Consider the following 21053-nt stretch of genomic DNA (forward strand, 5'->3'; position numbering starts at 1 on the left):
AGCTACATGTGGTGAAAACAAAAACAGAAACAAAAGCTGAATGTTTGTTATTGTAACATAATTGAAATCATAAAGTTGTGCTTTATTTCTGTTGGTTCATGTATGCTGAAGGTCCTGTATAATGTAAATGGCAGCTCATGGTTTTTGAACAGCCTGTGCTCTCAATTGCGTTTGTGGTGGTATTGTTAGTTCCTTTTTGTTTAGGGAACATAACTACAATACTTTGCTCTGTCTTCTGTACATTTTGTTTAGACGTTGTTTAGAAAGGCGTTTCTCCTTTTAAATGGCACATTTGCACCTTAGAGGTTATGTTGGACTTCTTTCTACATTTGGGGGGGAGGAGGGTAAGCCTGGGTGCTTGAAAAAATAAGTGCAAAGGCAGAATAATGTAGGCTGAACATTTTTGCAGTGTTTCCTGTAATGTTAGTTAGCAGTGGTGGCAGGCTTCTTCTTTGTAAATTGAGTAGTGCAGCTGTGGTAAATTTAGCATTGGAATTGTAGTTCTGAGATAAATGACCAAAATTGTGCTGCCGAGAAACATTTATTAATAAAATTGAACTGCAGAGAAATGTAGGGCTGCAGCTATGGATTATTTTAGTAATCGAGTACTCTACTGAAATCGAGTAATCGGATAAAACATAAAATAAGAGATTTCATAAAATAAGAAATTTCACTTAATGATGAATGACCAATTGGTTTAATTTATAATTTACAACATACATTTCCACATTGCAAACACAAATAGAAATAAAACACAAAATAGACATAAATACCACATAAATACCCAATAGTCATTTAATAATTAATAATTTAATAAATTAAGTTAAATTATTTAACTAAGGATTTCTTGTAAGTATTAAATATAGAGCATTAATCAATAATTAAAGCATAAACATTGGCTTTATATAGTGCATCTTAGCTTCTCAACAGCAGAGACGGCAGATCTGCCAGTGTTGGAAAAGCTCTCTGCATTCAAGTCAGTGGATTCTCGTTCTTGGATGTGCAATAATGTTTTTTTTTTTCCCCACTACTACTAGATCTAATTAATTGACATAACTAAGACTAAATGACATAATACAGTAAGTTCATTGCCGTGCATTCTGGCCAGAGAACTTTAACATATTTATTTATAAACTCCACAGCGCTTAGTTTACTGATTACATAAAGTCTGTATTAAGTCTAGAACTTGTCTCCGTTGTAATTAAATAACCAAACACATTAGACAGGATTCCTAATAATCACCTAATAGTCGTTATGTTAAGGTACATTAATGTTAATCTCATTAATTTGTTATAAGTTAAATTTACCTGTGCGTGAGTGACGTAACGAAAGTGCGCTATTTCGCATTAAAAGTTCGCGCTAAATTCAGTGCTCTGCGTTTTAAAATTAATTAAACGATTCCTAGAGGCACAGGAAATTAATAAATCTTTATTTTAAATCAAGTAACTCGAATTACTCGAGTAATGGTTTCACCCCTAAATGTATGATTTACAATAGCACTGCTTAAGAAAATGTATGTTACACTGCAGAGGTAACTGTATTGTGATTGGTTGGTATGTCTGCTGTGGTAATCTTAAGCAATAAGTACATATTCATAAATTGTAGGTTTAATGTGCTTTTTTGAAAAGTAATTTAGGCTTTTTAATTTATTAAACAGTGTAAAATGTGGCATGAAATGTTTGTCACTCACTTCTTAACTCCTCCTTTTACTTGCATTTGACTAGATTTAACTCAACACACAACTGGGTTAAGGCTATGTTTCTATAGGTAGAAGGGGTGTTTGTATATGAAAACAAAGGCAAAGAAGCTGTGATATTCACTATTCTGTGGATGAACATAAACCTAAGATTAATTGTAAAGGTGATCTCTGCTTATGCTTATTTTTAAAATCATTTTGTCGTATTGTTCTCCAAATCCAGGCGAAAACAGTCTTTGCAAGTAGTTTCCTAAAACTCTGAAGTACCTAAAGTATCCTAAACTCTGGTTTGTTGATTATTTAACTAATCACATTGTAAAATATCTGAACTTTAATTAGGAGACCTATATCTCCCAATAATGCCACTCCAAACTGATCTCTGGTCTTTTAGATTTAGAGACAAAAGCACTTACAACAACATTTCTGTTTTTTGAAGCATCTCGCTACCCCTAAGCAGACACTACAGAGAAAAACACTTTTCATCAAAACGCAGTTAAAGCTGTTTGACCCTTTCCAATATTTAAAGGCTACAGAAGTCACTTGCAAATCTATTTTTATTGATTTGAGTGAGCTTTTCTTTTTATTAACATTTTTTTAATCTTCTTTTCCCTCTCTTTGATCTCTGAAAAATGTATTTGTACAAGAACTGTTTGCTCAAGGTCATACTGTAGAGTGCAAATAAAGTGTGAATAGTACCATCAGTGGTTTAAAAAATTAAATGCTATCAGTTTGGTCTGATGGACTGATTCTTAAAATCAGTTTAAAAATCAAAGCGTCCTTTTTATTCCCTTTTTGTAAATGAAATTGCTTCAGGCTAGTATAACTATATCTATTCTTTGGTTAAACCAACACAGATTCCTCTGAATGTGATTAACATTATTAACTTGGACTTGTGGGTTCACACACAACACCCCCCCCTCTACACACACACACTGTGTGGTTGACTGCTGCTTATTTTTGTGTATAAAAATGGGAGGGGTGAACATGTGTGTTTATCTCTCCTCATTTTTATGACGGGGCGGTCTTGCCGGGGTCATCGTGGGGTTGTGAGGGGACTTTTCCTCTCCTCTTCATGGCCTGGGTTCACGGCAGGGGCAAGCCCGAGACTGTAAACATTGCCTGGGACATGCATCTGCAGGACCATGCCCTCTTTGTAGTGCAGAAAGCTGTTAAACGGCCATGAGGGAAACATCAGTTCACTTGGGGCTTATGTTTTGGTCGTTTCACTCCATCGTTTTATTTTAAGTTTTACATTATTTTGAGAGCCTCTGCACAGACATGTAAAGCTCCTATTAATGTGTGAATGTCAATAGTACTGTTTAAAACCTTTAGAAGTTCAGTAAGGTGAAAGTTAATTTTGCGTTATATATACTATAGTTCTAAAGTTTGCAATAAGCCTTTTAAATAACTTTCTTAAATTGTAGAGAATATGTGTGTAAAGTAATAGCGACAATATATGACAACTTGTCACCTTTAGATATCTTAAATTAACTTGATAGTTTCAGTCTGATTTTGCAAAGCTGTTCTTTCTCAGTATTTTTTGAATGTAAACTTATTTTGCTGGGTCATATAAGTTTTTTTTATTTTTTTTTTTATACCAATATTGCGTTCCTGTTGGTTGAAATTAGTACATTTTACCAAATAAACATACTGAAATCGTTTTGTATGTGCATACTTTATCATTTATCTCATGTTGCAGATTTACAGGGGGATGAAAAATCTTAACTAATGGAAGTCTGTTTAAAACAAATTTATACCATATCAATTTAGAGTGTCTATGTCAATCCATTCATTCTAAAACACATTGACACAGCAGTAAATTCGTATTTGTCTCCTCACAGTACTGTATAGAACACCTATATATGTTTTTATACATCTTGAGGTTCTTTCAGATTTTTAGACAAACCTTTAGTGGAACTTTCCATTGAAAAGTACTTTTTAATTTTTTTTTTTTTAAAGAATGACTCAGAGCCCCACAGCTCTAATAAAATAACTTTTTTGTGTGAAAGACACTTTTTTTGGTTCGTTTTTTTTTGGGTGAGCCGTGGCTGAGGTGGTGCCAGTCTCGTGTGTGAAGGGGTGAGAAGTTCTTTAGGGTGTGCTTGGGTTTTTATTGCCCTGTTTTATAGGCTTCTGCAAGATTCTTGGAGGGACTTCAAAACAACAACACCCACCTCCCTGTCCCTGGCACACTGAGGTCAAAGACAGTTCATGGGTTCACTTTTAAGTTTAGGGCTGTTATTGCTCCCACTGACTGGACAAACAAGACCCACTGCTTGATAAATATGCTCTGTATTTCTTTCTGTAAAAACCTCCCCCTTCTCTCACACACTGTAGACTATTGTTATGAAGCTGTATTCTGTGCTCCTGTGGTTTTGTGGTGAAATGCAGGCTTATAAGGAAAGGGATTGGTTTGGGATGGTGTTGGCTTGTAATTGTAATATTCGTGTGTAGTGTTCTACACCCTGCAACAGTACCTTTGGTTTGGACAGAAAATTCAATAAGCGTGTGTTTTGAGGCCAGATTTAAATTTAGAAATTAACTTTTTATTTATCTTTAATTAATTAAACGATTCCTCAAGGCACAGAAAATTAATCGATCATTTTTTTAAATCAAGTAACTCGAATTACTTAAATACTGCTTTCACACCTAGGGAAATGTATGATTTACAATGATTTATTTTAATCAACCACTTATCTAATGTTTAATGTATGCATACATTCAGATGGCCTCACAGGTCAAATTACATGTTGTGTTCATTTAATTTACACTTCTTGTAAAATGTTAATACTGTTTATTCATTTTAGGCCTGTCGTGATAAACCAAAATGTTTTGGACGCTATATTGTCCCAGAAATAATAATAATAATAATAATAAACAATATTATTATCTCTATTTAATGTCTGTTAATTTAATTTCATGACTATGCATTGGCACATGACTTTAAATGGAAGTGATATTTTTATTTATTACGAGAATTAGAGTATAAAAATGGTTAAACATCTGAAATCAAGAGCATTTACATAAAGCACTGTTTTTAAACAAGGTCAGCATACCAGCTAATTTATGTCAAAGGCTCTTGCTAAGTAAACACCGTGAGCAATAATGAGGTCCCCAAAAATCATTGAGCATATGTCCACATGTTGTATAATTTATAATCGATGTAATTGTTGCAACAGGCCTAATTTACTTAATAAATCACCTTTTTTTGTTTATAATGATTTAGCCAAAGCAATGCCACATTAAGTTTGCATTTTGCTTATTTCTGTGTATTAAATTGTGTCTATACAATGTGCAGCAAATGTGCAGACATTTGTTTCTGTTTTAAGATTTATGTATTTACACTTAAAACACAAAATTTGAACAGGGATGCCCAATCTTTAGCAAAAAATGTATATGCTTAAAAATTAAGGTATCACTTGGGGTAATTGCACAGAAGAGCCTTAAAAAAAGGATCATCACCTTCTCTACAGTTGTTCCTAAAACTAGATTAATCTATATTTTTTTTATTAAGAAAAAGATCAACTTTATTATTATGTAGTCATGGTCTTCTTGTGGATGTCCTTAAGGCTATAACTGAACAGCTCTATCTTTTTTTTTTTTTTTTTTTTTTTTTGTATGTTTGAACTAAATAAAAAAAACGAAGCCCAATGTCTTCAGTAATGATACAAATTGTTATGTCCAGTATTACATTTCCTAGGTTATTGTAATCACAGTGACATTCCAGCAGCTTTTCATTCTACAATTATTTCTAAAGTCGAACTTAAAGCAGGACAAAACCCAAATTACATTCAAATTTGCTTTCTTAATGCATGGAGGTTTTTGCATCGCCTTTGTGTGCTTCTTGTGTTTCTTTGTCAGTGCATGATCAGGAAAAAAATAATCTTTTGGGTTTAATTTGTTTTCTACTTAATGTATAACTACTAATAACTGCATATATAATACTGAATGACTTTCCAACAATCTGAAATTTTGAAGTTTTGGAAGACTGTGACTGTGTATCAGAGTCTGTGTTTCCACCAAAAATGTTGACTTTAAATGCAGATTGTTATTTAAATAGCAATGAAGAGATTCAGAAAAGCATAAGACCTTGACTTGTCACTCGTGTGTTCACTAATATAAGTGAACGTGTGGTATTTTTGGGACTAGATTGGAACACTGTTTTTGTGAGGATTTTGTGCTGTATTTAAATCTTGAATTTTCTTGTAAACTACCATTTTTTTTTTTTTTTTTTGCACAGCTTAACTAAAGCTGTATTAATATTAAATATGTATGTTGGATACAATCTGAAAATTCAGAAACATTATTGATGTATTGCATTGTTTTTTTGGTGTTTTTTTTACTATTGTAAATTGCAGCCTTATGTAGGATGTAGATTGTCTGAGGAAGAAACCTATGTAGTGTGTAAATAAATTAATCAGTATAGTGATTGTAGGCGGGTATTTTAGGTAATTACACTGTAATAACACAGTATCTCCAGTTCATTAAACAAATAAGTCAATAAGAAAGAGTGACTTAATTAAAAATATATATATGTTGTTAAACACTGTCAATAATGCACTTTTTGTGACAATGATACAGAAGTAAAATGTGTGGACAGAACAAATCCTGTAGAATTATAGAAGTTTTTTTTTTTTTTCAGGTTGGGCACATGTGGTTTGTGCCCTGTACATCCCAGAGGTGGAGTTTGCCAATGTTGCCACCATGGAACCCATTGTATTACAGTCTGTCCCTCATGAACGTTACAATAAAGTAAGTTTTTATGCGTGCATGTTATTTTAATCAGTGTAGGTCACTGACAAACCAATATTTTAATTATGTTGCCAGACATGAGCAGGGGAAAGAAATGCTTTGTTTAAAGTGAAGTGTGTAGGTATTAGTGAATAGGAAGACTTGCTGACACAAAATATTTGTGCTTTTATTGTCTTATGCATTGTTATTTTCTTGTACATTTCTGTGAAAATGGAACTGTTTACTCATTACATTTATTTAGTATACTTGTTACAATGTTATATATTTTTTCTTCTTGTGCCAATTAAGTTCTTATCAGTGTACAGTGAAATATGCTAATTTGATCTGCTGCTGAATTAATGATGTGCTTTACTCTCCAAATCACACATTATCAGAAAAGATTAATAAATTCATTGTTAATATACATTTTTTTATAATTGGATATGTTTAAATTAAGCTCAGATTCTTTGGTAGTATTATTCCAATATTCAGTTATTTATTTATTTATTTATTTATTTTTAACACAGTAGCTACAATATCTTTTATTTCAAGTAATGGGAAGAAGTGCTGCACATAAAGCGATATATTACATTTTCTTCAGTCAGAGTGAACCAGCATAATTAATCCATTTATTTATGTTTTACTGTTATTTAGTATTTAGTATTTTAGTTTTAAGATGTCTCTGTTGTAGACGATCAGGAGGCCAGAATAAAGCTTGTTTCAAATAGGTGATTTATGCATTCTAGGATCAGAGTGGATTTAAAGCAGTGTAGTTATCACACACATACATACACACAAGATACTGCAAACACTAGTCTAATCAAGCAGAAATCATTCTGTATATCTCTCATTATATACTATACATAGTTTCTTACAGCTGTGAAATTTTAGCATGCACGTTGTCTCTTCTGCTTCTTAGATTATTTGTTTTTGTGTCTCGTAGACATGTTACATCTGTGAGGAGCAAGGCCGGGAAAGCAAAGCAGCCACTGGAGCCTGCATGGCCTGCAACAAACATGGCTGCCGCCAAGCATTTCATGTCACGTGGTGGGTTAAAGAACTTGTATTATTGCATGACTAAACGAATACATTTCTATTGCGTGTAATATGTATGCACTAGTGTTTAAAAATTTGCCGTCACTTTGGATATGATTTCAAAATGTATTGTTTTATGTATGTTAGATTGAAAAAATCAGATATTACCTTGATGCCAGATGCCAGATTAAACACTTAGGAAGCGTGAATATGTAATTCATAAATAACTTATGTTTATAGTTTTATTTTAGTAATTTAATTAAAGTAATTAATTTTTTTTACTTTCTTTGTTTTTTGCAGTGCTCAGTTTGCTGGGTTGCTGTGTGAAGAACAAGGCTCAGACGCTGATAATGTGAAGTACTGTGGATACTGCAAATACCATTACAGCAAACTGGTAAGCACTTCTCACAAACTGTGCTAAAGCTTAGTATTTGATTTAATTTGACAGTCTCATTCCACTGGGCATTTCAGTTGATGGACATTCTAGTAGAACACCACAGTAAGTGTTGAATGTAAAGAATGATTTGTAAAAGGGCTAAAAGTGTATTTTGCTGATTGTTTGCCAACTAGCTTGAGTTTTTGATGACAAGGGCTGGTCTGACAATCCATTGTGATTTTGTATTTATTAATGCAAATGTGTCTGTTAACCTCTCAATATACATTGACATGTAATTCTACTTTTTAATAGTTTGTAAACCAAAGGAGTGTTGACAGTCAGCATTTGATCAGAATTAATTCCCTCCCCCTCATGTTATTTTACAGGATGGTACTGGTTGTTACAGCATCCAAACCAGTGTGCCTTACATGTGTCTCTACTCAGGTACTGTAAAGTGGCAGTAACCTCTTCAAACAGTTGTACTGTTTAAAAGATATTTGGCCTTGGATACCATTCCTTTTTTTGAATGACCTGCACTCTCCCTTCAATTACAGCTGCTGAAAGCTGAGCTGTGGCATAGTCACACACACACACACACACACACACACACACACACACACACACACACAACCACAACCACCCACCATCTCTCGCAACCCTGGTAACCCCTTAATCTCATTGACAATCAGCAGCAACTCTCTGAACTTTTGTGTGCGACGTGACTCTCCTCCATCATTTTACCCCTTCACTCTCCCCTAATCCCTCATTCCGAGGGCTGGAGTTTCAGGGGGTTGCAGGGGAAGGCCCAGCGGCCAGCGGTGTTCCTTCCTTCCTCCTTTCTTATCTGCGTGCATGCGTGTGCATGTGTGTATTATTGTTTAGTTTGTGGTAAGGCCTTTCCATCTCTGTAGGAATGACTTGGGAAGCCTTTTTTTGCTGAAAGATGTACAAAGGCAATTTTAAACCTATTTATCATTAAAACTGTATGGTAAGTTTAAATAGTAGCAATATTTTGCTCACAAAATAACTCTAATTGTGTTATGTTCAAATATCTGCCACAAGCACAAAAACCTTTTAGTACTGCTTTTGCCGTTTTATCATAAATATTATGTATTTATTTTTTACATTGTGGCAAACTTTTGTAACAAATTAAGCAATAGAAATACTTCAGAAATGATTTTCTCTTTACCTTGAATTCCACTTGAAGTGTGGAAGGTTGGTTTATTTATTTACAAATGTGTTGTATTCGTTTTATTTTACATTTATAGAACTCCTGTGGTATATATTTTTGTCTATTGTATTAGGTGTTCTCTAGCACGTTAAGACACACACACACGTGTGTAATATACTTCCAAAACATCTCTATAACTCAGAACATATCTGAGAAATACATACATTTTTGTTAGGTTAGCTTAAAACAGATGGATGACATTTATGCTGTCTGAATAAACCCAGCATGTCTCTTAGCACACTCTCTCACTGTGTAAATTTTCTTTTTTTATACTGTGTATTTATAGGCGTTGTGCTGTAGAAAATGCTGTAGTTACGGAAGATTTATTTACTTATTCTCACTTAGAAAATCAACACCACGTTATATGAAAATGAGTCTGTATGTATATTCAGTGCTGTGGGCAGTTTCTAAGTAATAAGTGTTTTCTTTTAAGCTCTGAAGAAATACAGGTTTTGTTCCATATGATTTACATCTACACAATTACAAAGGAGTTATAGGTTTTGTGTAATTTATCATTGTATTATTATTATTATTTTTAATACATTTCCTGCAGGAACATTTGTGTATTTAATACGTGTTGTGCATGTGTGTGACACGGACATTGTTTAGAGCCAAGCCCCCTGCTGCTTCACAGATTTGTGTGTGTGTGTGTGTGTGTGTGTGTGTGTGTGTGTGTGTCATTCCCAACAAAGGCCTCTCACATACTGCAGTCCTCCACAGGTCTTGGGAGAGAGGCTCTCTTTTTTTTTTGCGCGCTACTTTCTCTTGAAGCTAGGGTTAGTTTGTTGCTGGCATACAGTGAGCATGTGTCTATTTATTTTTAGGATTTTTTAAAGATGAGGTCATTATAGGAGTGTAATATTTTGAATTGATCAATTGCATAAATTGATCATTGCAAAGTAAATTTAATGCTATTATTTTTAAGCGTCAGTCCTATCTATTAATTTACTTGAAAGTTTCCTTTATTCTTATTAATAAACATGTATAAAGATATATTTAAATAATAAGTAAAGCATAGTCCATGAATGTTTAGGTTTTAATGATTTACAGTTTTGAAAGTCAAAAGTCACACTGAAAAGTGGCTAAAATAGGTTAAAACAATCAAATTGAACTAGTTACCACATTTTATTTAATTTATATTTAATTTCTCTACGGCCTGCATAGATTTTTTTTATTAACATTTTCCCTCTTCTGCAGTCTGTGAACACAAATGGATAAATTCAGTAGCATGACACGTTCTTCATATGTACATTGTTTCATTTCCTTTTTAATGGGTTGTCGTGCATTAATAAGATCTATAGAACACCACTAACCCCTGACTTCTGTGTGTAGGCCTTTGTTTTAGTGGGCTGCAGCTGCTTCACAAAGAGCATTTTGTATTAAATAAGCTTTGTTGTAAATACTTGCATACGCTGTTATACTCCTTTACTGTTATACTATTTGCCAGTTATATTTGTCTCAGTTGTCTAATACACATGCTTTTGCTACCTCTTGTTTTTATATTTTTTTATAAATTCATAAGATATTTAGTTTAATAGGGCAATAGAGCAAAAAAACATTGACCCCTCTATACTTACAGTTTAAGCATTAATTTATTGTAATATTTTGACATGAGCAATCTTGTTTTTTGCGTCTTGTTCAGTATATTTAGACATACAGTTGTCCCCACCGCACTATCCTCCCCACACACTATTTTCCTCCACTTTAATTATTTTTTTTAGATGATCACTTCCTTAGTCAGGATTGGTTAATTACTAACATTCCATAGTGACAGCACAATGTATAAAATTGTACAAAAACAATCTTTCAGATTCTTGTATTTAAAAGCTATGTCAGGTGTACAATTATGACTAGTTTTTTATGCATTTAAATATATAAAAGCCTGACTTAGATACAATAATATAACATATTTGAACAAAAATACCAGAACCCCCTTGTTAGATTATTAGCACTAATGTTAATAACAAAACAGTTGTATCAGAAAGGTACTATAACTTAGTTGTGTCTGATATTTGATGATTATTCAACTGCAGAGGAGCAGTTCTGGTGATGCTGCAATGCTGTGCCAAAATATCTGCATCTGAATATATTTTCATTTTAATGCTTTTTAAACCATCTGATATTGGTTATATTTTTCAGTAATGCTGTTCAAGTTTGCAGTTTATTAATGTTTATGTATTAGCATTGGCGCGTTAATGGTGTCTGATCTTGTCAGGGATGTTCCCGTGCTTGTGAATCTCTTTGTGCCGGATAGCAGTGTGATAATGTCTTTTTCACATATTGATTTCATTTTGTAGTGATTCATTGTACTAATTAAAATGTAGCAGATGCCTTATATTGCCGTTGTCTGTTGCATTGTGCCACCAGTTGACACTGAAAGCATTTGCAGTCATTGCTTCACTTATCATATTCTTGTATTCAATGTTTTCTGACAGTTTGGCTGTCAAACGTGTGTAGATAAATACAGACAGAAGAAATCTGTTGTGGCGTTGATGCATAGTGTATGTGTAAGTAAGCTTTGGCAGTCAAGAGGTTTGAGAATATGCAAATTACAGCATGTTAATGCACATTCAAATTACACTTCGTGCAGTCCAATGAGTTAAATCTTTTTTTTTTATTATTAATTATTATTTTAATATGCTGTGACAGCCAATGTGTCTACAGCCATTAGCTCACAGATCAATGTGAAAATATGTGATATGAGGAGTAAGGCTTTGTAGTGTTGAAGACAACTCAATAATTTTCAGGCTTAAGCATATTATTTCTGGATATTTTTTTTGGCATAGTTGCGTTTTTTTTCTCCTCTTTTTTTTTTCTTTTTAAACCACAAGTTTTGCTCTCAATTTAGCACATAGTGATTACCCTTTTTGTGATTAGTGGTAGTCTTTTTTTGTCTCTCTTTTTAAATCATTTTGTCTCAGTAAGGACTTTTTTCTTAATAGGCGAACAAACTGGACATACTTTATATAGTAACTCGAAGTTCCTCTTTCACCTTTTAGAGAAGGAGCAAAGGCCGTGGTAGTAGGGCTCAAAGCTTAAGTGATTCTTCCTCTCACTCTTTGGATAAACACCATGACAAGGAGAAGAAGGTAAGGCAGCTTCCACATCTACCTTCCTTCGTGCCATGTGTGAGTGATATGCCCTTCCTTGCGAATTCAGCATATGAGGTAAAAGGCAATTAAATCAATATTTAAAAAAAGAAAACTAACAAAAATGTGTTTGGCCCTGAATAGGTTTATTTAAATGACCTGAACCTCTGTCCCTTTTCTGAGCAAACACTGCTCTTTTTTTTCAGCTGGAGAAAGCTAAGACGAGTAGAATTCATTGCGTAAGTGATCAGTGCTTTGGCATTGCGAGAAACGGTCATTATAAAGAGCACTTTATTCACGGACAATAATCAGTCGTGCTTGTTAGTTATGTCGAATGCGTTTAATCAGTGTTTACAGGTAGTGTGGTCATTAGTTCTAGCAGTTTCCTACACAATTCTTTTAACCCGGCTGCACGAAATATAACATGCAAGATTATCAACCCCAATTCATCCTCCGACTTCAGACCTAATTAAATTAAGCAGATGTAACTTGATTTATTAATGCTCATTTGTTTAACGCTAATAAATGCAAATTGCCATTTTACACTTACATGTGGAGCTATGCTTACAGCTGCATCACCAGCCCTCATAGTCTGTACCGCATGGAAGAGCATATCATGCCTATCCAACATCATTCATCATTGACCACATTCTGCCTGTCCCTAGCATCAATCATTGGCCACATATTTGAAAAGCGTTTTTGACTCAGAAATGTCACTTTGGTCTTTTATTCAGTGCTCCTGGTTCACTGTAACTATGAGTGACTATAACATTAGGGTCCATTATGGTTCACACAGATTTAAAACACTAGAATAAGCTCAAACAGCGTCAGTGGTCAACAGGCAGCTCCTAAAGGAACGGTTGAATGGCAGCTGGAAATTCTCTGCTTTTTCCAGGAGAGTGCTGGAAATGGTTAAGCTAACAAATTTGCATGTAAAACAATCAGAATGGATGGTTTTTGTTTTTGTTTATTCAAATAGAAGTTGGACAACCACACCCGAATTCTGTGTCCCTAATTTTGATTTTATTTTCACACAAAGTACCTAATGTACTATAGATATGCTTTGATGTTATTTTCTCACACAAGATATAAAAAATGTCTTTGAAGAATTTGGTCTAAAAGACACCATGAAGTGCGAACATTTCTACATATCAGCCATTCTATCCTTTCTGTAATAAAATAATACTTTCAGCAACGTTTTGGTAAAATACATTTATTTAAATAATTAGGTTAAATAAAAGTTGATGACTGATATTTAATGGAGTAATGCCAACGTGCACAATATCAAAATGTCAAAGGGCATACAATCTAGCATTTGGATGTAGTGTGGAATTCTGAATTTGTATTTGTCAAAAATGTCTTTCAAAGCATTAACAATTGTGCATAATGTTCTCTGGGTGTAAGCACAACATGTGTTTAACAAGCAAAAGATCACTGTGAATGTAAACACAAAAATAACTGGCATTAGAGTTATTTAAGCTGTTAAAGGGGAGAATTCATCAGTTTTTAAGAGTTTGCATCGTTATGTAAACGCCAAACTCAATGAGTAGGCCATGTAATACAGGTCAAAGAGAGATTAATTGTCAGATGGTGTTTATGAACTTTTGTTTATTTTAATAACCAAATGTATTCTAATATTTGACCCCATTTCTATTGAGACGGTGGAGCGGTGAGGCGGGTGGGGGCCGTGTTCTTAAAGCTGCTCGTCGTGGAGTACTCTGCACTCTGCCCTGGCTATTGTTACCGCGCCTGATTTGCATTAGCAAAGGGGGCCCATCCCCCCTTCTCCACATTCCGGGGTCAAAGGTTGTGGGGCTCAGATGTATACCTAGCTAATTCCAAACCCTGGGGCCAAACAACAATAGAGACTAAAAGCTTCTCAATTTGCAGGCAGTTCAGATGTGCTACGTGAGGCGGCCAAGAGTGGCATCTGGGAATAAAATGTGCCCCCCCCCCCCCCGCCAATTCAATGCACACCCACCCACATATTTACAATTCTGATAATTTTTTACTTATTTGTCCATCATTTGTTTTGTGATCTTTTTTTCCTTTCCTGTTAAAGTTTTTTTGTTTTTTCCCTTTTTGCTGTTTTTTAGGTAGAATTTTAATTCATTGCCTGAGGCTGTAAGAAGAATAGTGTCTGTTCATACTGAAATTGTTTGAATTTCAGCAGTCTGCTATAAGTACAGATAAATGATGGTAATTATGTTTGCCCTGAGTGTTCACAACCTTTGTAGCCACCCCAGAGCTAAATATCTGTCTCTGCACTCGGGGGACATATGGTTTTGTTGAGTACATTCAAAACTGATTCACATAAACAGTGTAGAAGAAGAAAAATGCGTGAATTTATCTGTTCTGTGCAAATGTACTGTAATACCCATCAAGTAAAATTATTTAATTAGTTAAATCATTTGTAAGCCCCATGGTGTTACCAGAGGGTTGCTATGATACAAGAATTTATTTCAACACTGTTATTTGTCATATATGTATATATTTGCAAATAAATCAAAGTAAACAATTTGTCATACCATCTCACCTTAGAAGAGATTTTAACTTTATTGTGGAAACTGTGCTTGTGTAAGTTATGCGTGGAAATGGTTCAATTAGGTAATAGGTAAAATTGTGCAAAATGAATCTGGTCCAAGCTTATGTAAATAATGTTGAAAAGTAATGGAAGTTTAAGAGATTATTGTTAATTCTGTTCAAAATACTGTTTTTTTTTTTGCCATTAACTAGAGGTTTTGCTTGTATTTGAAGAGCCGTTTAACCAGAAATGAACAATTTAAGCATCCAAATGGTTCTTTGAGCTGTCTTGGTTTTCCATAAAATGATTGCCTTTAGTAAGAACACCCCCTCCCCCTTTTTTAAACTTGATCTGGTATTAGAAACTACATTGTTGACAAAACATGTAAAAAAAATATTTTCATGGTTGTTTAATGTAAAGTTTCTGAAGGCCTTATTTTTTGGGCAAATTTGGACAGTTTTATTGTGCCAGTTTATTATTATTTTTAAATCCAAAATAATTTTACTTATACATCAAATTCCTCATTCATAGGTTTTCAGTTCCATTGACATTAGTGTCTATGGATATTAGTACTGTGGCAATACCAGATTTTTTTTTTCTTTTAACTATTATTTGAAAAATAGTTATTAATATTTAAACTGTTTACAGTTGAGAAATCTACGAACTGTTTTTTTATTGTGATACACATCATATTGTGTAAATATCTCTTAATTGTTGTGTTGTTTTTGCCTTGTTGCAATTAGCTCTGTGTACTTAAATATATATTTAAAAAAATGTGACCTTTGTAAATATATATGGTGGAAAATTGTAATTGACTGAGAGGAAGTGCAAGCTCATTATAATTTTTTTTTTTTTTTATCCAATGGGAACAACCCTTAGGGCTTCTGGAATTGTTACTGCCACTTGCGCAGGAGAGTAGCGTAAACTGTTATCGCCTTACCAGCTCTTCTAGAATAATTGACAGTTCTAACAGGGAGGAGAACTGAATGAGGGAGGGGGAGGAAAGGAAAAAGGAAAGAAAGGATGGTTGCTTGCTTGTCACTCCTATGGGGAACGTGTAAATATGCTTTCAGAGTCTTTCAGGATCACTGCATATTTTCACAGCTCTTCATTTGGGCTCGGAAAGCGAGGAGGTTGGAGGTGTGCCGCCAGAGCAGGAGGTGTAAATTTGTTCGCGCTCCCTCTTCTCGGGTGAAAATGGAGCTATATGGTGCGCGTCACCAACCTGGGGTGTAAATTGAGCTGCTAGAGATGCTGTTTAGGCTTTGCTATCGGAAGAAACCTTCCATATCCTGATGTTATTTGTTTGACTTGTCATTAAAGAAACTATATTCTATATTTTCCTTGTTTATTTCTTACTTTGTTTCCCCTTAGGTGTACTCTGATACTTGAATTAGTATTTAACATTCCTTTTTTTCATCCCATTAAGAATGTATTTACTCTACCTCTTAAAAAGCGAGATGCAGTATGTAATTGAGGTATATTGTGCCTCATTCAAAAGGCAGTTTGAAACACTCCTTATAACTTGAACTGAACTGCTGTATGCTGCAGAGGTGGATGTATTTCTATATAGTTTGGTTTTCAGATAAAAACAGTTTGGACTGTAATAAATGATGTATAGTGAAACTTTAATTGTTTACATACATTGAATGTTCATTTTTCCTTGATATGGGCCGTTTAAAAAAATATATTTTCATGCATCATTGCTGGGCATGTGAGGTGATGTCACTATCTGGCTTGCATTTACGCTGTAGTGATATGTTCTGTCTAAAGCACAATGGTCATGAAGAATTGTGTTTTCAGACAAATGCAGTGCACTGCATATCTGTCCCTAATTCTCGCACGGACAGAGCTACTTTTTACCACTTTCATTAACGAATCTTTACTTTCTTTTTTTTTCTCACTGCAGAAGCACAAAGAGCGAGACCGCCACAAACCCAAGCACAAAAAGTCTATGGAACTGTCTACTCCACTGGTTCCACCATTGATGGTTTCCGCAGAAAAGGTAAGCTACTAAAGTGTTTTTTGCTTGCTGTTTATCATGATGCATTATGTAAATAGATGTAACTATATATTCTACCTTTAGTAAGATAACTGTATAACAAAAGAAAATAGCATTAATTAAAAACTATATATTAATGGAAAAGTGTGTGTGTGTGTGTGTGAGTTCATTTTTGTGTGGGGTTTACACAGCAAAAGCAGTTAACATTGATTTGTAGCACAAACCTTTTCCAGTACCTTCTAGTCCTTTAGAATTAGGTAGGCCTGTTTCTGGACAATTAACATCAGATAAACTTTTGCAGTTTCTGTGGGAAAATGCTGTCTTGTGTTGTGCAAAATTCAAAAGCAGTTTATATAAATGTTTTTTGTGACGACATTTAAATATTTATTTAAAAAATTTATGTCATGCATAAATTAAATATTTTTATGTCATGCAAAAAACGTGATATATACCCCATTTTTATTATTATTTTTCCAGTTATGTCTATTTTTTGACAGTGTGCCTAAAATTGTGCCAAAAAAATTGCTACTGAAAATTTGGGCAAATTCAGGTTATGTAACTTTATAGAAATTAAATTTATGTTGATAATGTTAAGTATCATTGTTATTAAAAAATAATTATATAATTAAATAAGCAAAAATGTTTTAACTTTACTCCTATTGAAATGTAAAAAGGCTATATTTCCTTTTCCTGCAAATCTTTTCTTTTGGAGATTAACTTTTGTTCTAATATTTATTTGCTTTCATATTGTAAGAACAGTTTTTATTTATTATTTATTTTATGTTTTTGGGAATATGTACCAAACAAATTATAATTGTTTTTAAATATAATTAGATTTTTAGACAAATAATCCGTAGTGAGAATATGGAGGGTTAAGGAATTAACCAACTGAGACCATGGTGAGTCTGAGGCATACTGTAATTAAATTAAATTTAAATACATTTAAATATGTTTAAATGTCAGGTTTAAATACGTTCAATATATGGAAGTTTATGGATCATAGTAGTTAGTAATTCATAGTGGGCATAGAAGAGAAGGCCTAAAGAGATGTAGGTGTATTATGTAATCATGTGTTAGCGCCTCATTAACTCACACAGCATCATAACTGGACCTTAGGGATCCAAAAAAAAACAAATGTAGGAAATTAGGTATTTTAATAATAGTAACTGCTAAAAAGCACTTAACTTAAGGGGTTAAGTTAATTTGAACTGTAAAAACTGTTGCAGGTGCAGTGACTCAGCTCTGACCTGTGAACACAGAATGCATTCCAAAAATTCCTTTTTTTCTGAAATGCTCTTTTGATGGTTTTCATGTACAATGTAATTCATTCTTTTCTGTAGCAAAGACTTCATGCCTTTTTTCCCTCCCTATCGTCTCTCTTCCAGAGCTATAACAGCAGCAGCAGTGGCAGCGTGTCCTCCATCTCCTCTGCTCAGAAGCGAATCGACGACAGCGGAGGCCGCTTCACCAACGCCAACTTCCAGGAAGTGCCCTCTCACTCCAGCGGGAGCTCTAAAGACAGTGGCTCCACTGACAGCAAGAGCTCCGAGGGCAAGAGCAAGAAGTCCAGCAGCCACAGCTCCAACTCCAGCTCCGGCTCCAGGGGCCGGAAATCCAACCCAGGCAAACCTCACGGCCCTGTGGTCACCATCGCGACCTCCTCCACCGTGCCATCATCTACCAGCCCCTTTCAGCAAGGTGTGTGTGCTGTCAGCTTTACTTCTACTTACCTATCAGGGTATAGTAGTGAGTTGTTTAAGGCAGTGAACTACAGTGCTTTCATCCTTGACTGACGTTTTTTTTTTCCTAAAGTGGGTGGGCATTATGCAGTATAGTAGTTGTATAATAAATTAGTTCATTTTTTCAATTCATTTTAACTTTTGGTGATTTTAAAAAATGTCTCTGCCAAACAGATTTTATACCCTAAATAAGCCACAGAAGGATTTCATGAAAATTAAATTAAAATGCGTTGTTCCAGTGTTCCATTATTTATTGTTTCATAAATCATTGTTCCAGTGTTTGGTAAATTATTTATAAATAAGAACTTTTTTTTAAATAATGTGGCAACAGTTTTTATACCTTTACAATGTAATTATCCTTTTATACATTTTGTTAACAAAACATTTTAAAATATATAAAATGCAATAAATTGTAAGGTGGTGATGATTTAGAGGAACAAATAATAAAAAAAACATTTTTAAATAAATAATAATTAGATTTCACATCACACAAATTCCTTAGAGAAGGTGATTAATTATAATTCACATATAATATTTCTTCAGCCTGCTTTTAACAGTATAGTTTATGAACAGTGAGCTGTGGGTGCCAAGCAGCACAACCCTAAGAGACAATTCCATGACTGATAAAATTAGTTTTGATTATGTGCACAGATCACATTACTGCACAGATCAGCTGCAGTGCCTATTGAATATTTTACTGTAATTTTTAAATGAAGTTTTACTCGGTATAAATGTTTGATATAGCCAATCAAATTGTAGGTCTGCTAAGTAGTCCTTTTATACTGTTGTATTACTACATCATACAGCAGTATTCACTTTAAGTTCGCAGAAGCGCAGTAAGAGCAGAAATAGTGAGTCATTCCTGCACACGTGCGAGTGTGTGTGAGACATTAGAGCAAGACTGTTGTGACATGGGTGGGTGGAGTGCAGAGGAGTGAGCGGAGAGTGTGTGTGAGATAAGGCCGTCTTCTGGCTGACTTCTGCCGCCACTGTAATCTGGAGCAATGAGGGACTGAGGTGGTTGTGCTGCGGGTGGTGTGTGTGTGTATGTGTGTGTATGTGTGAGGCAGAAGTGTGCTCACATTCCCCCTACTTTCTACTTGAAATGAGGACATGGAAACCAAGGCCATGTTTGGAATATTCAGGCTAGTTATTTAAATACTTGTGCAGAGCTTAAAAAAAAAAAAAAGGTTGGTTTCTGGATTTTACTTGTGACACAAATTAAAAAATCCTTACCTTTTTAATTGAACTTTGAATATAATTTAAGATAAAATATTATATCCTGACACCTAAGTTATTTGTTTGTTTTTTTAATTCCTGATGTTTTACATTTAAGAGGCGTTTATCAACCTGTGCAGAGAAATTATTTGCTGTTTGTAACTGTGGTGTGGTGTCTGAAACACGTTAAAAGGATTCTGGGTATAAATAATTTGATCTTTTGAATCTTGTTGGCTATTTTTAGAATAAATAATAAATGTAGTGATTTGTTCTATTTACTTTATTCTGTATGCCATGTGCATGAGTGTGCACAGCATTAGGAATGTATTGAAATAATTAATTATTTTGTATTTTTTATTATAGTAGTAAGAATTTCAGGAACTAAATTTTTTTGCTTCATTGATACAGAAACCAGCTTACCACCATGTGGAGAGCTATTTTCTAGGGGTGGGCAATATGGCCCTAAAATAATATCACGATATTTCATGGTATTTTTGCGATAACGATACTCTTGGTGATATTACAAAACACTGAATTAAAAAAAAAAAAAAAAAATAAAAAATACACTACTGTATTTTAGCATCTGATACGATATAGCACACTCCTAACCTGATATCTGAAATGCACATCTTATTCTTGTGTGGTTTACATTTGTTAGTATATATATATATTTTTTATAATATTGACTACTGTTTATGTACACTCATTTATATGGATTATTTCCCCCTTTGATCGGTTTTGATTCAATTTGAGGTCGGTAATATGGGAAAAAAAAATTGTATTGCTCAAAAAAAGTGCAAAATTTTCTGCACTTCATTCGATTAAACATCACTAATTACACTGCTTGAAGTGAACTGTGCAGTTGGTTAGTGATCTTGCTATATTCCCTGATGTTATGCCAACATTGACCACTTTGATTATTGGCTGACTGACACATTGTTTGGGCTTTATTTCCTAATGTTTCAGTGTTCCTTCTACGTTTCTGCCGCACTTGTATGGTTTGCTTGTTAAACCTAATTGGAAAGGGTATAATTTTACTGACTTGCAGTAGAAGCATGTATGTTATTAGAGTACCTGGCCCCTCAGTCATCTTACCCGCTGTGGTTCCAGATAATGGTTTGTGTTGAGGTGTAAAAACTGCTGGATTAAGGCTCTTGAGTCCTGTGCTTAAGTAGCTTCAGTGCAGCACTGGCCCTTCTTGGCCATTGTCCAGTTGAGCACTCCAGCTGCTGTGTGTTACTGTCTGTGCAGCTGCAAGTGGCTTGATGACTCCTGTCTTCACCCTATCAGATTACTCTCTCTTACTTAATGTGTATTGAGATGTTAGTGTACTGTAGTTGTTCATTCTCCCAGTGCTCATTCTCAAATAGAGGTGCTTTTAAAACTGTGTAAAGTATGATTTTACCTGAATC

The 21053-nt window shown here is 34.3% G+C and overlaps 1 protein-coding gene across 7 annotated transcripts in view; it reads left to right on the top strand.

The window, feature by feature from the left end:
• mllt10 (MLLT10 histone lysine methyltransferase DOT1L cofactor) overlaps positions 1–21053 on the top strand; it is a 71569-nt gene that overhangs the window by 16135 nt on the left and 34381 nt on the right. For 5 of the 7 annotated variants that reach the window (XM_022683517.2, XM_022683549.2, XM_022683534.2 and 2 more), the window contains 6 exons: positions 6339–6448; positions 7371–7474; positions 7763–7856; positions 12069–12158; positions 16592–16687; positions 18070–18382. In XM_022683517.2, the coding sequence (XP_022539238.2) occupies positions 6339–6448; positions 7371–7474; positions 7763–7856; positions 12069–12158; positions 16592–16687; positions 18070–18382 (807 nt within the window). The remainder of the gene's footprint in view (positions 1–6338; positions 6449–7370; positions 7475–7762; positions 7857–12068; positions 12159–16591; positions 16688–18069; positions 18383–21053) is intronic. The other 2 variants (XM_022683541.2, XM_007254780.4) reach the window with 1 other exon arrangement.

This window comes from Astyanax mexicanus, chromosome 1 (assembly GCF_023375975.1).
Source record: "Astyanax mexicanus isolate ESR-SI-001 chromosome 1, AstMex3_surface, whole genome shotgun sequence".
In the NCBI taxonomy this organism is placed as follows: domain Eukaryota; kingdom Metazoa; phylum Chordata; class Actinopteri; order Characiformes; family Acestrorhamphidae; genus Astyanax; species Astyanax mexicanus.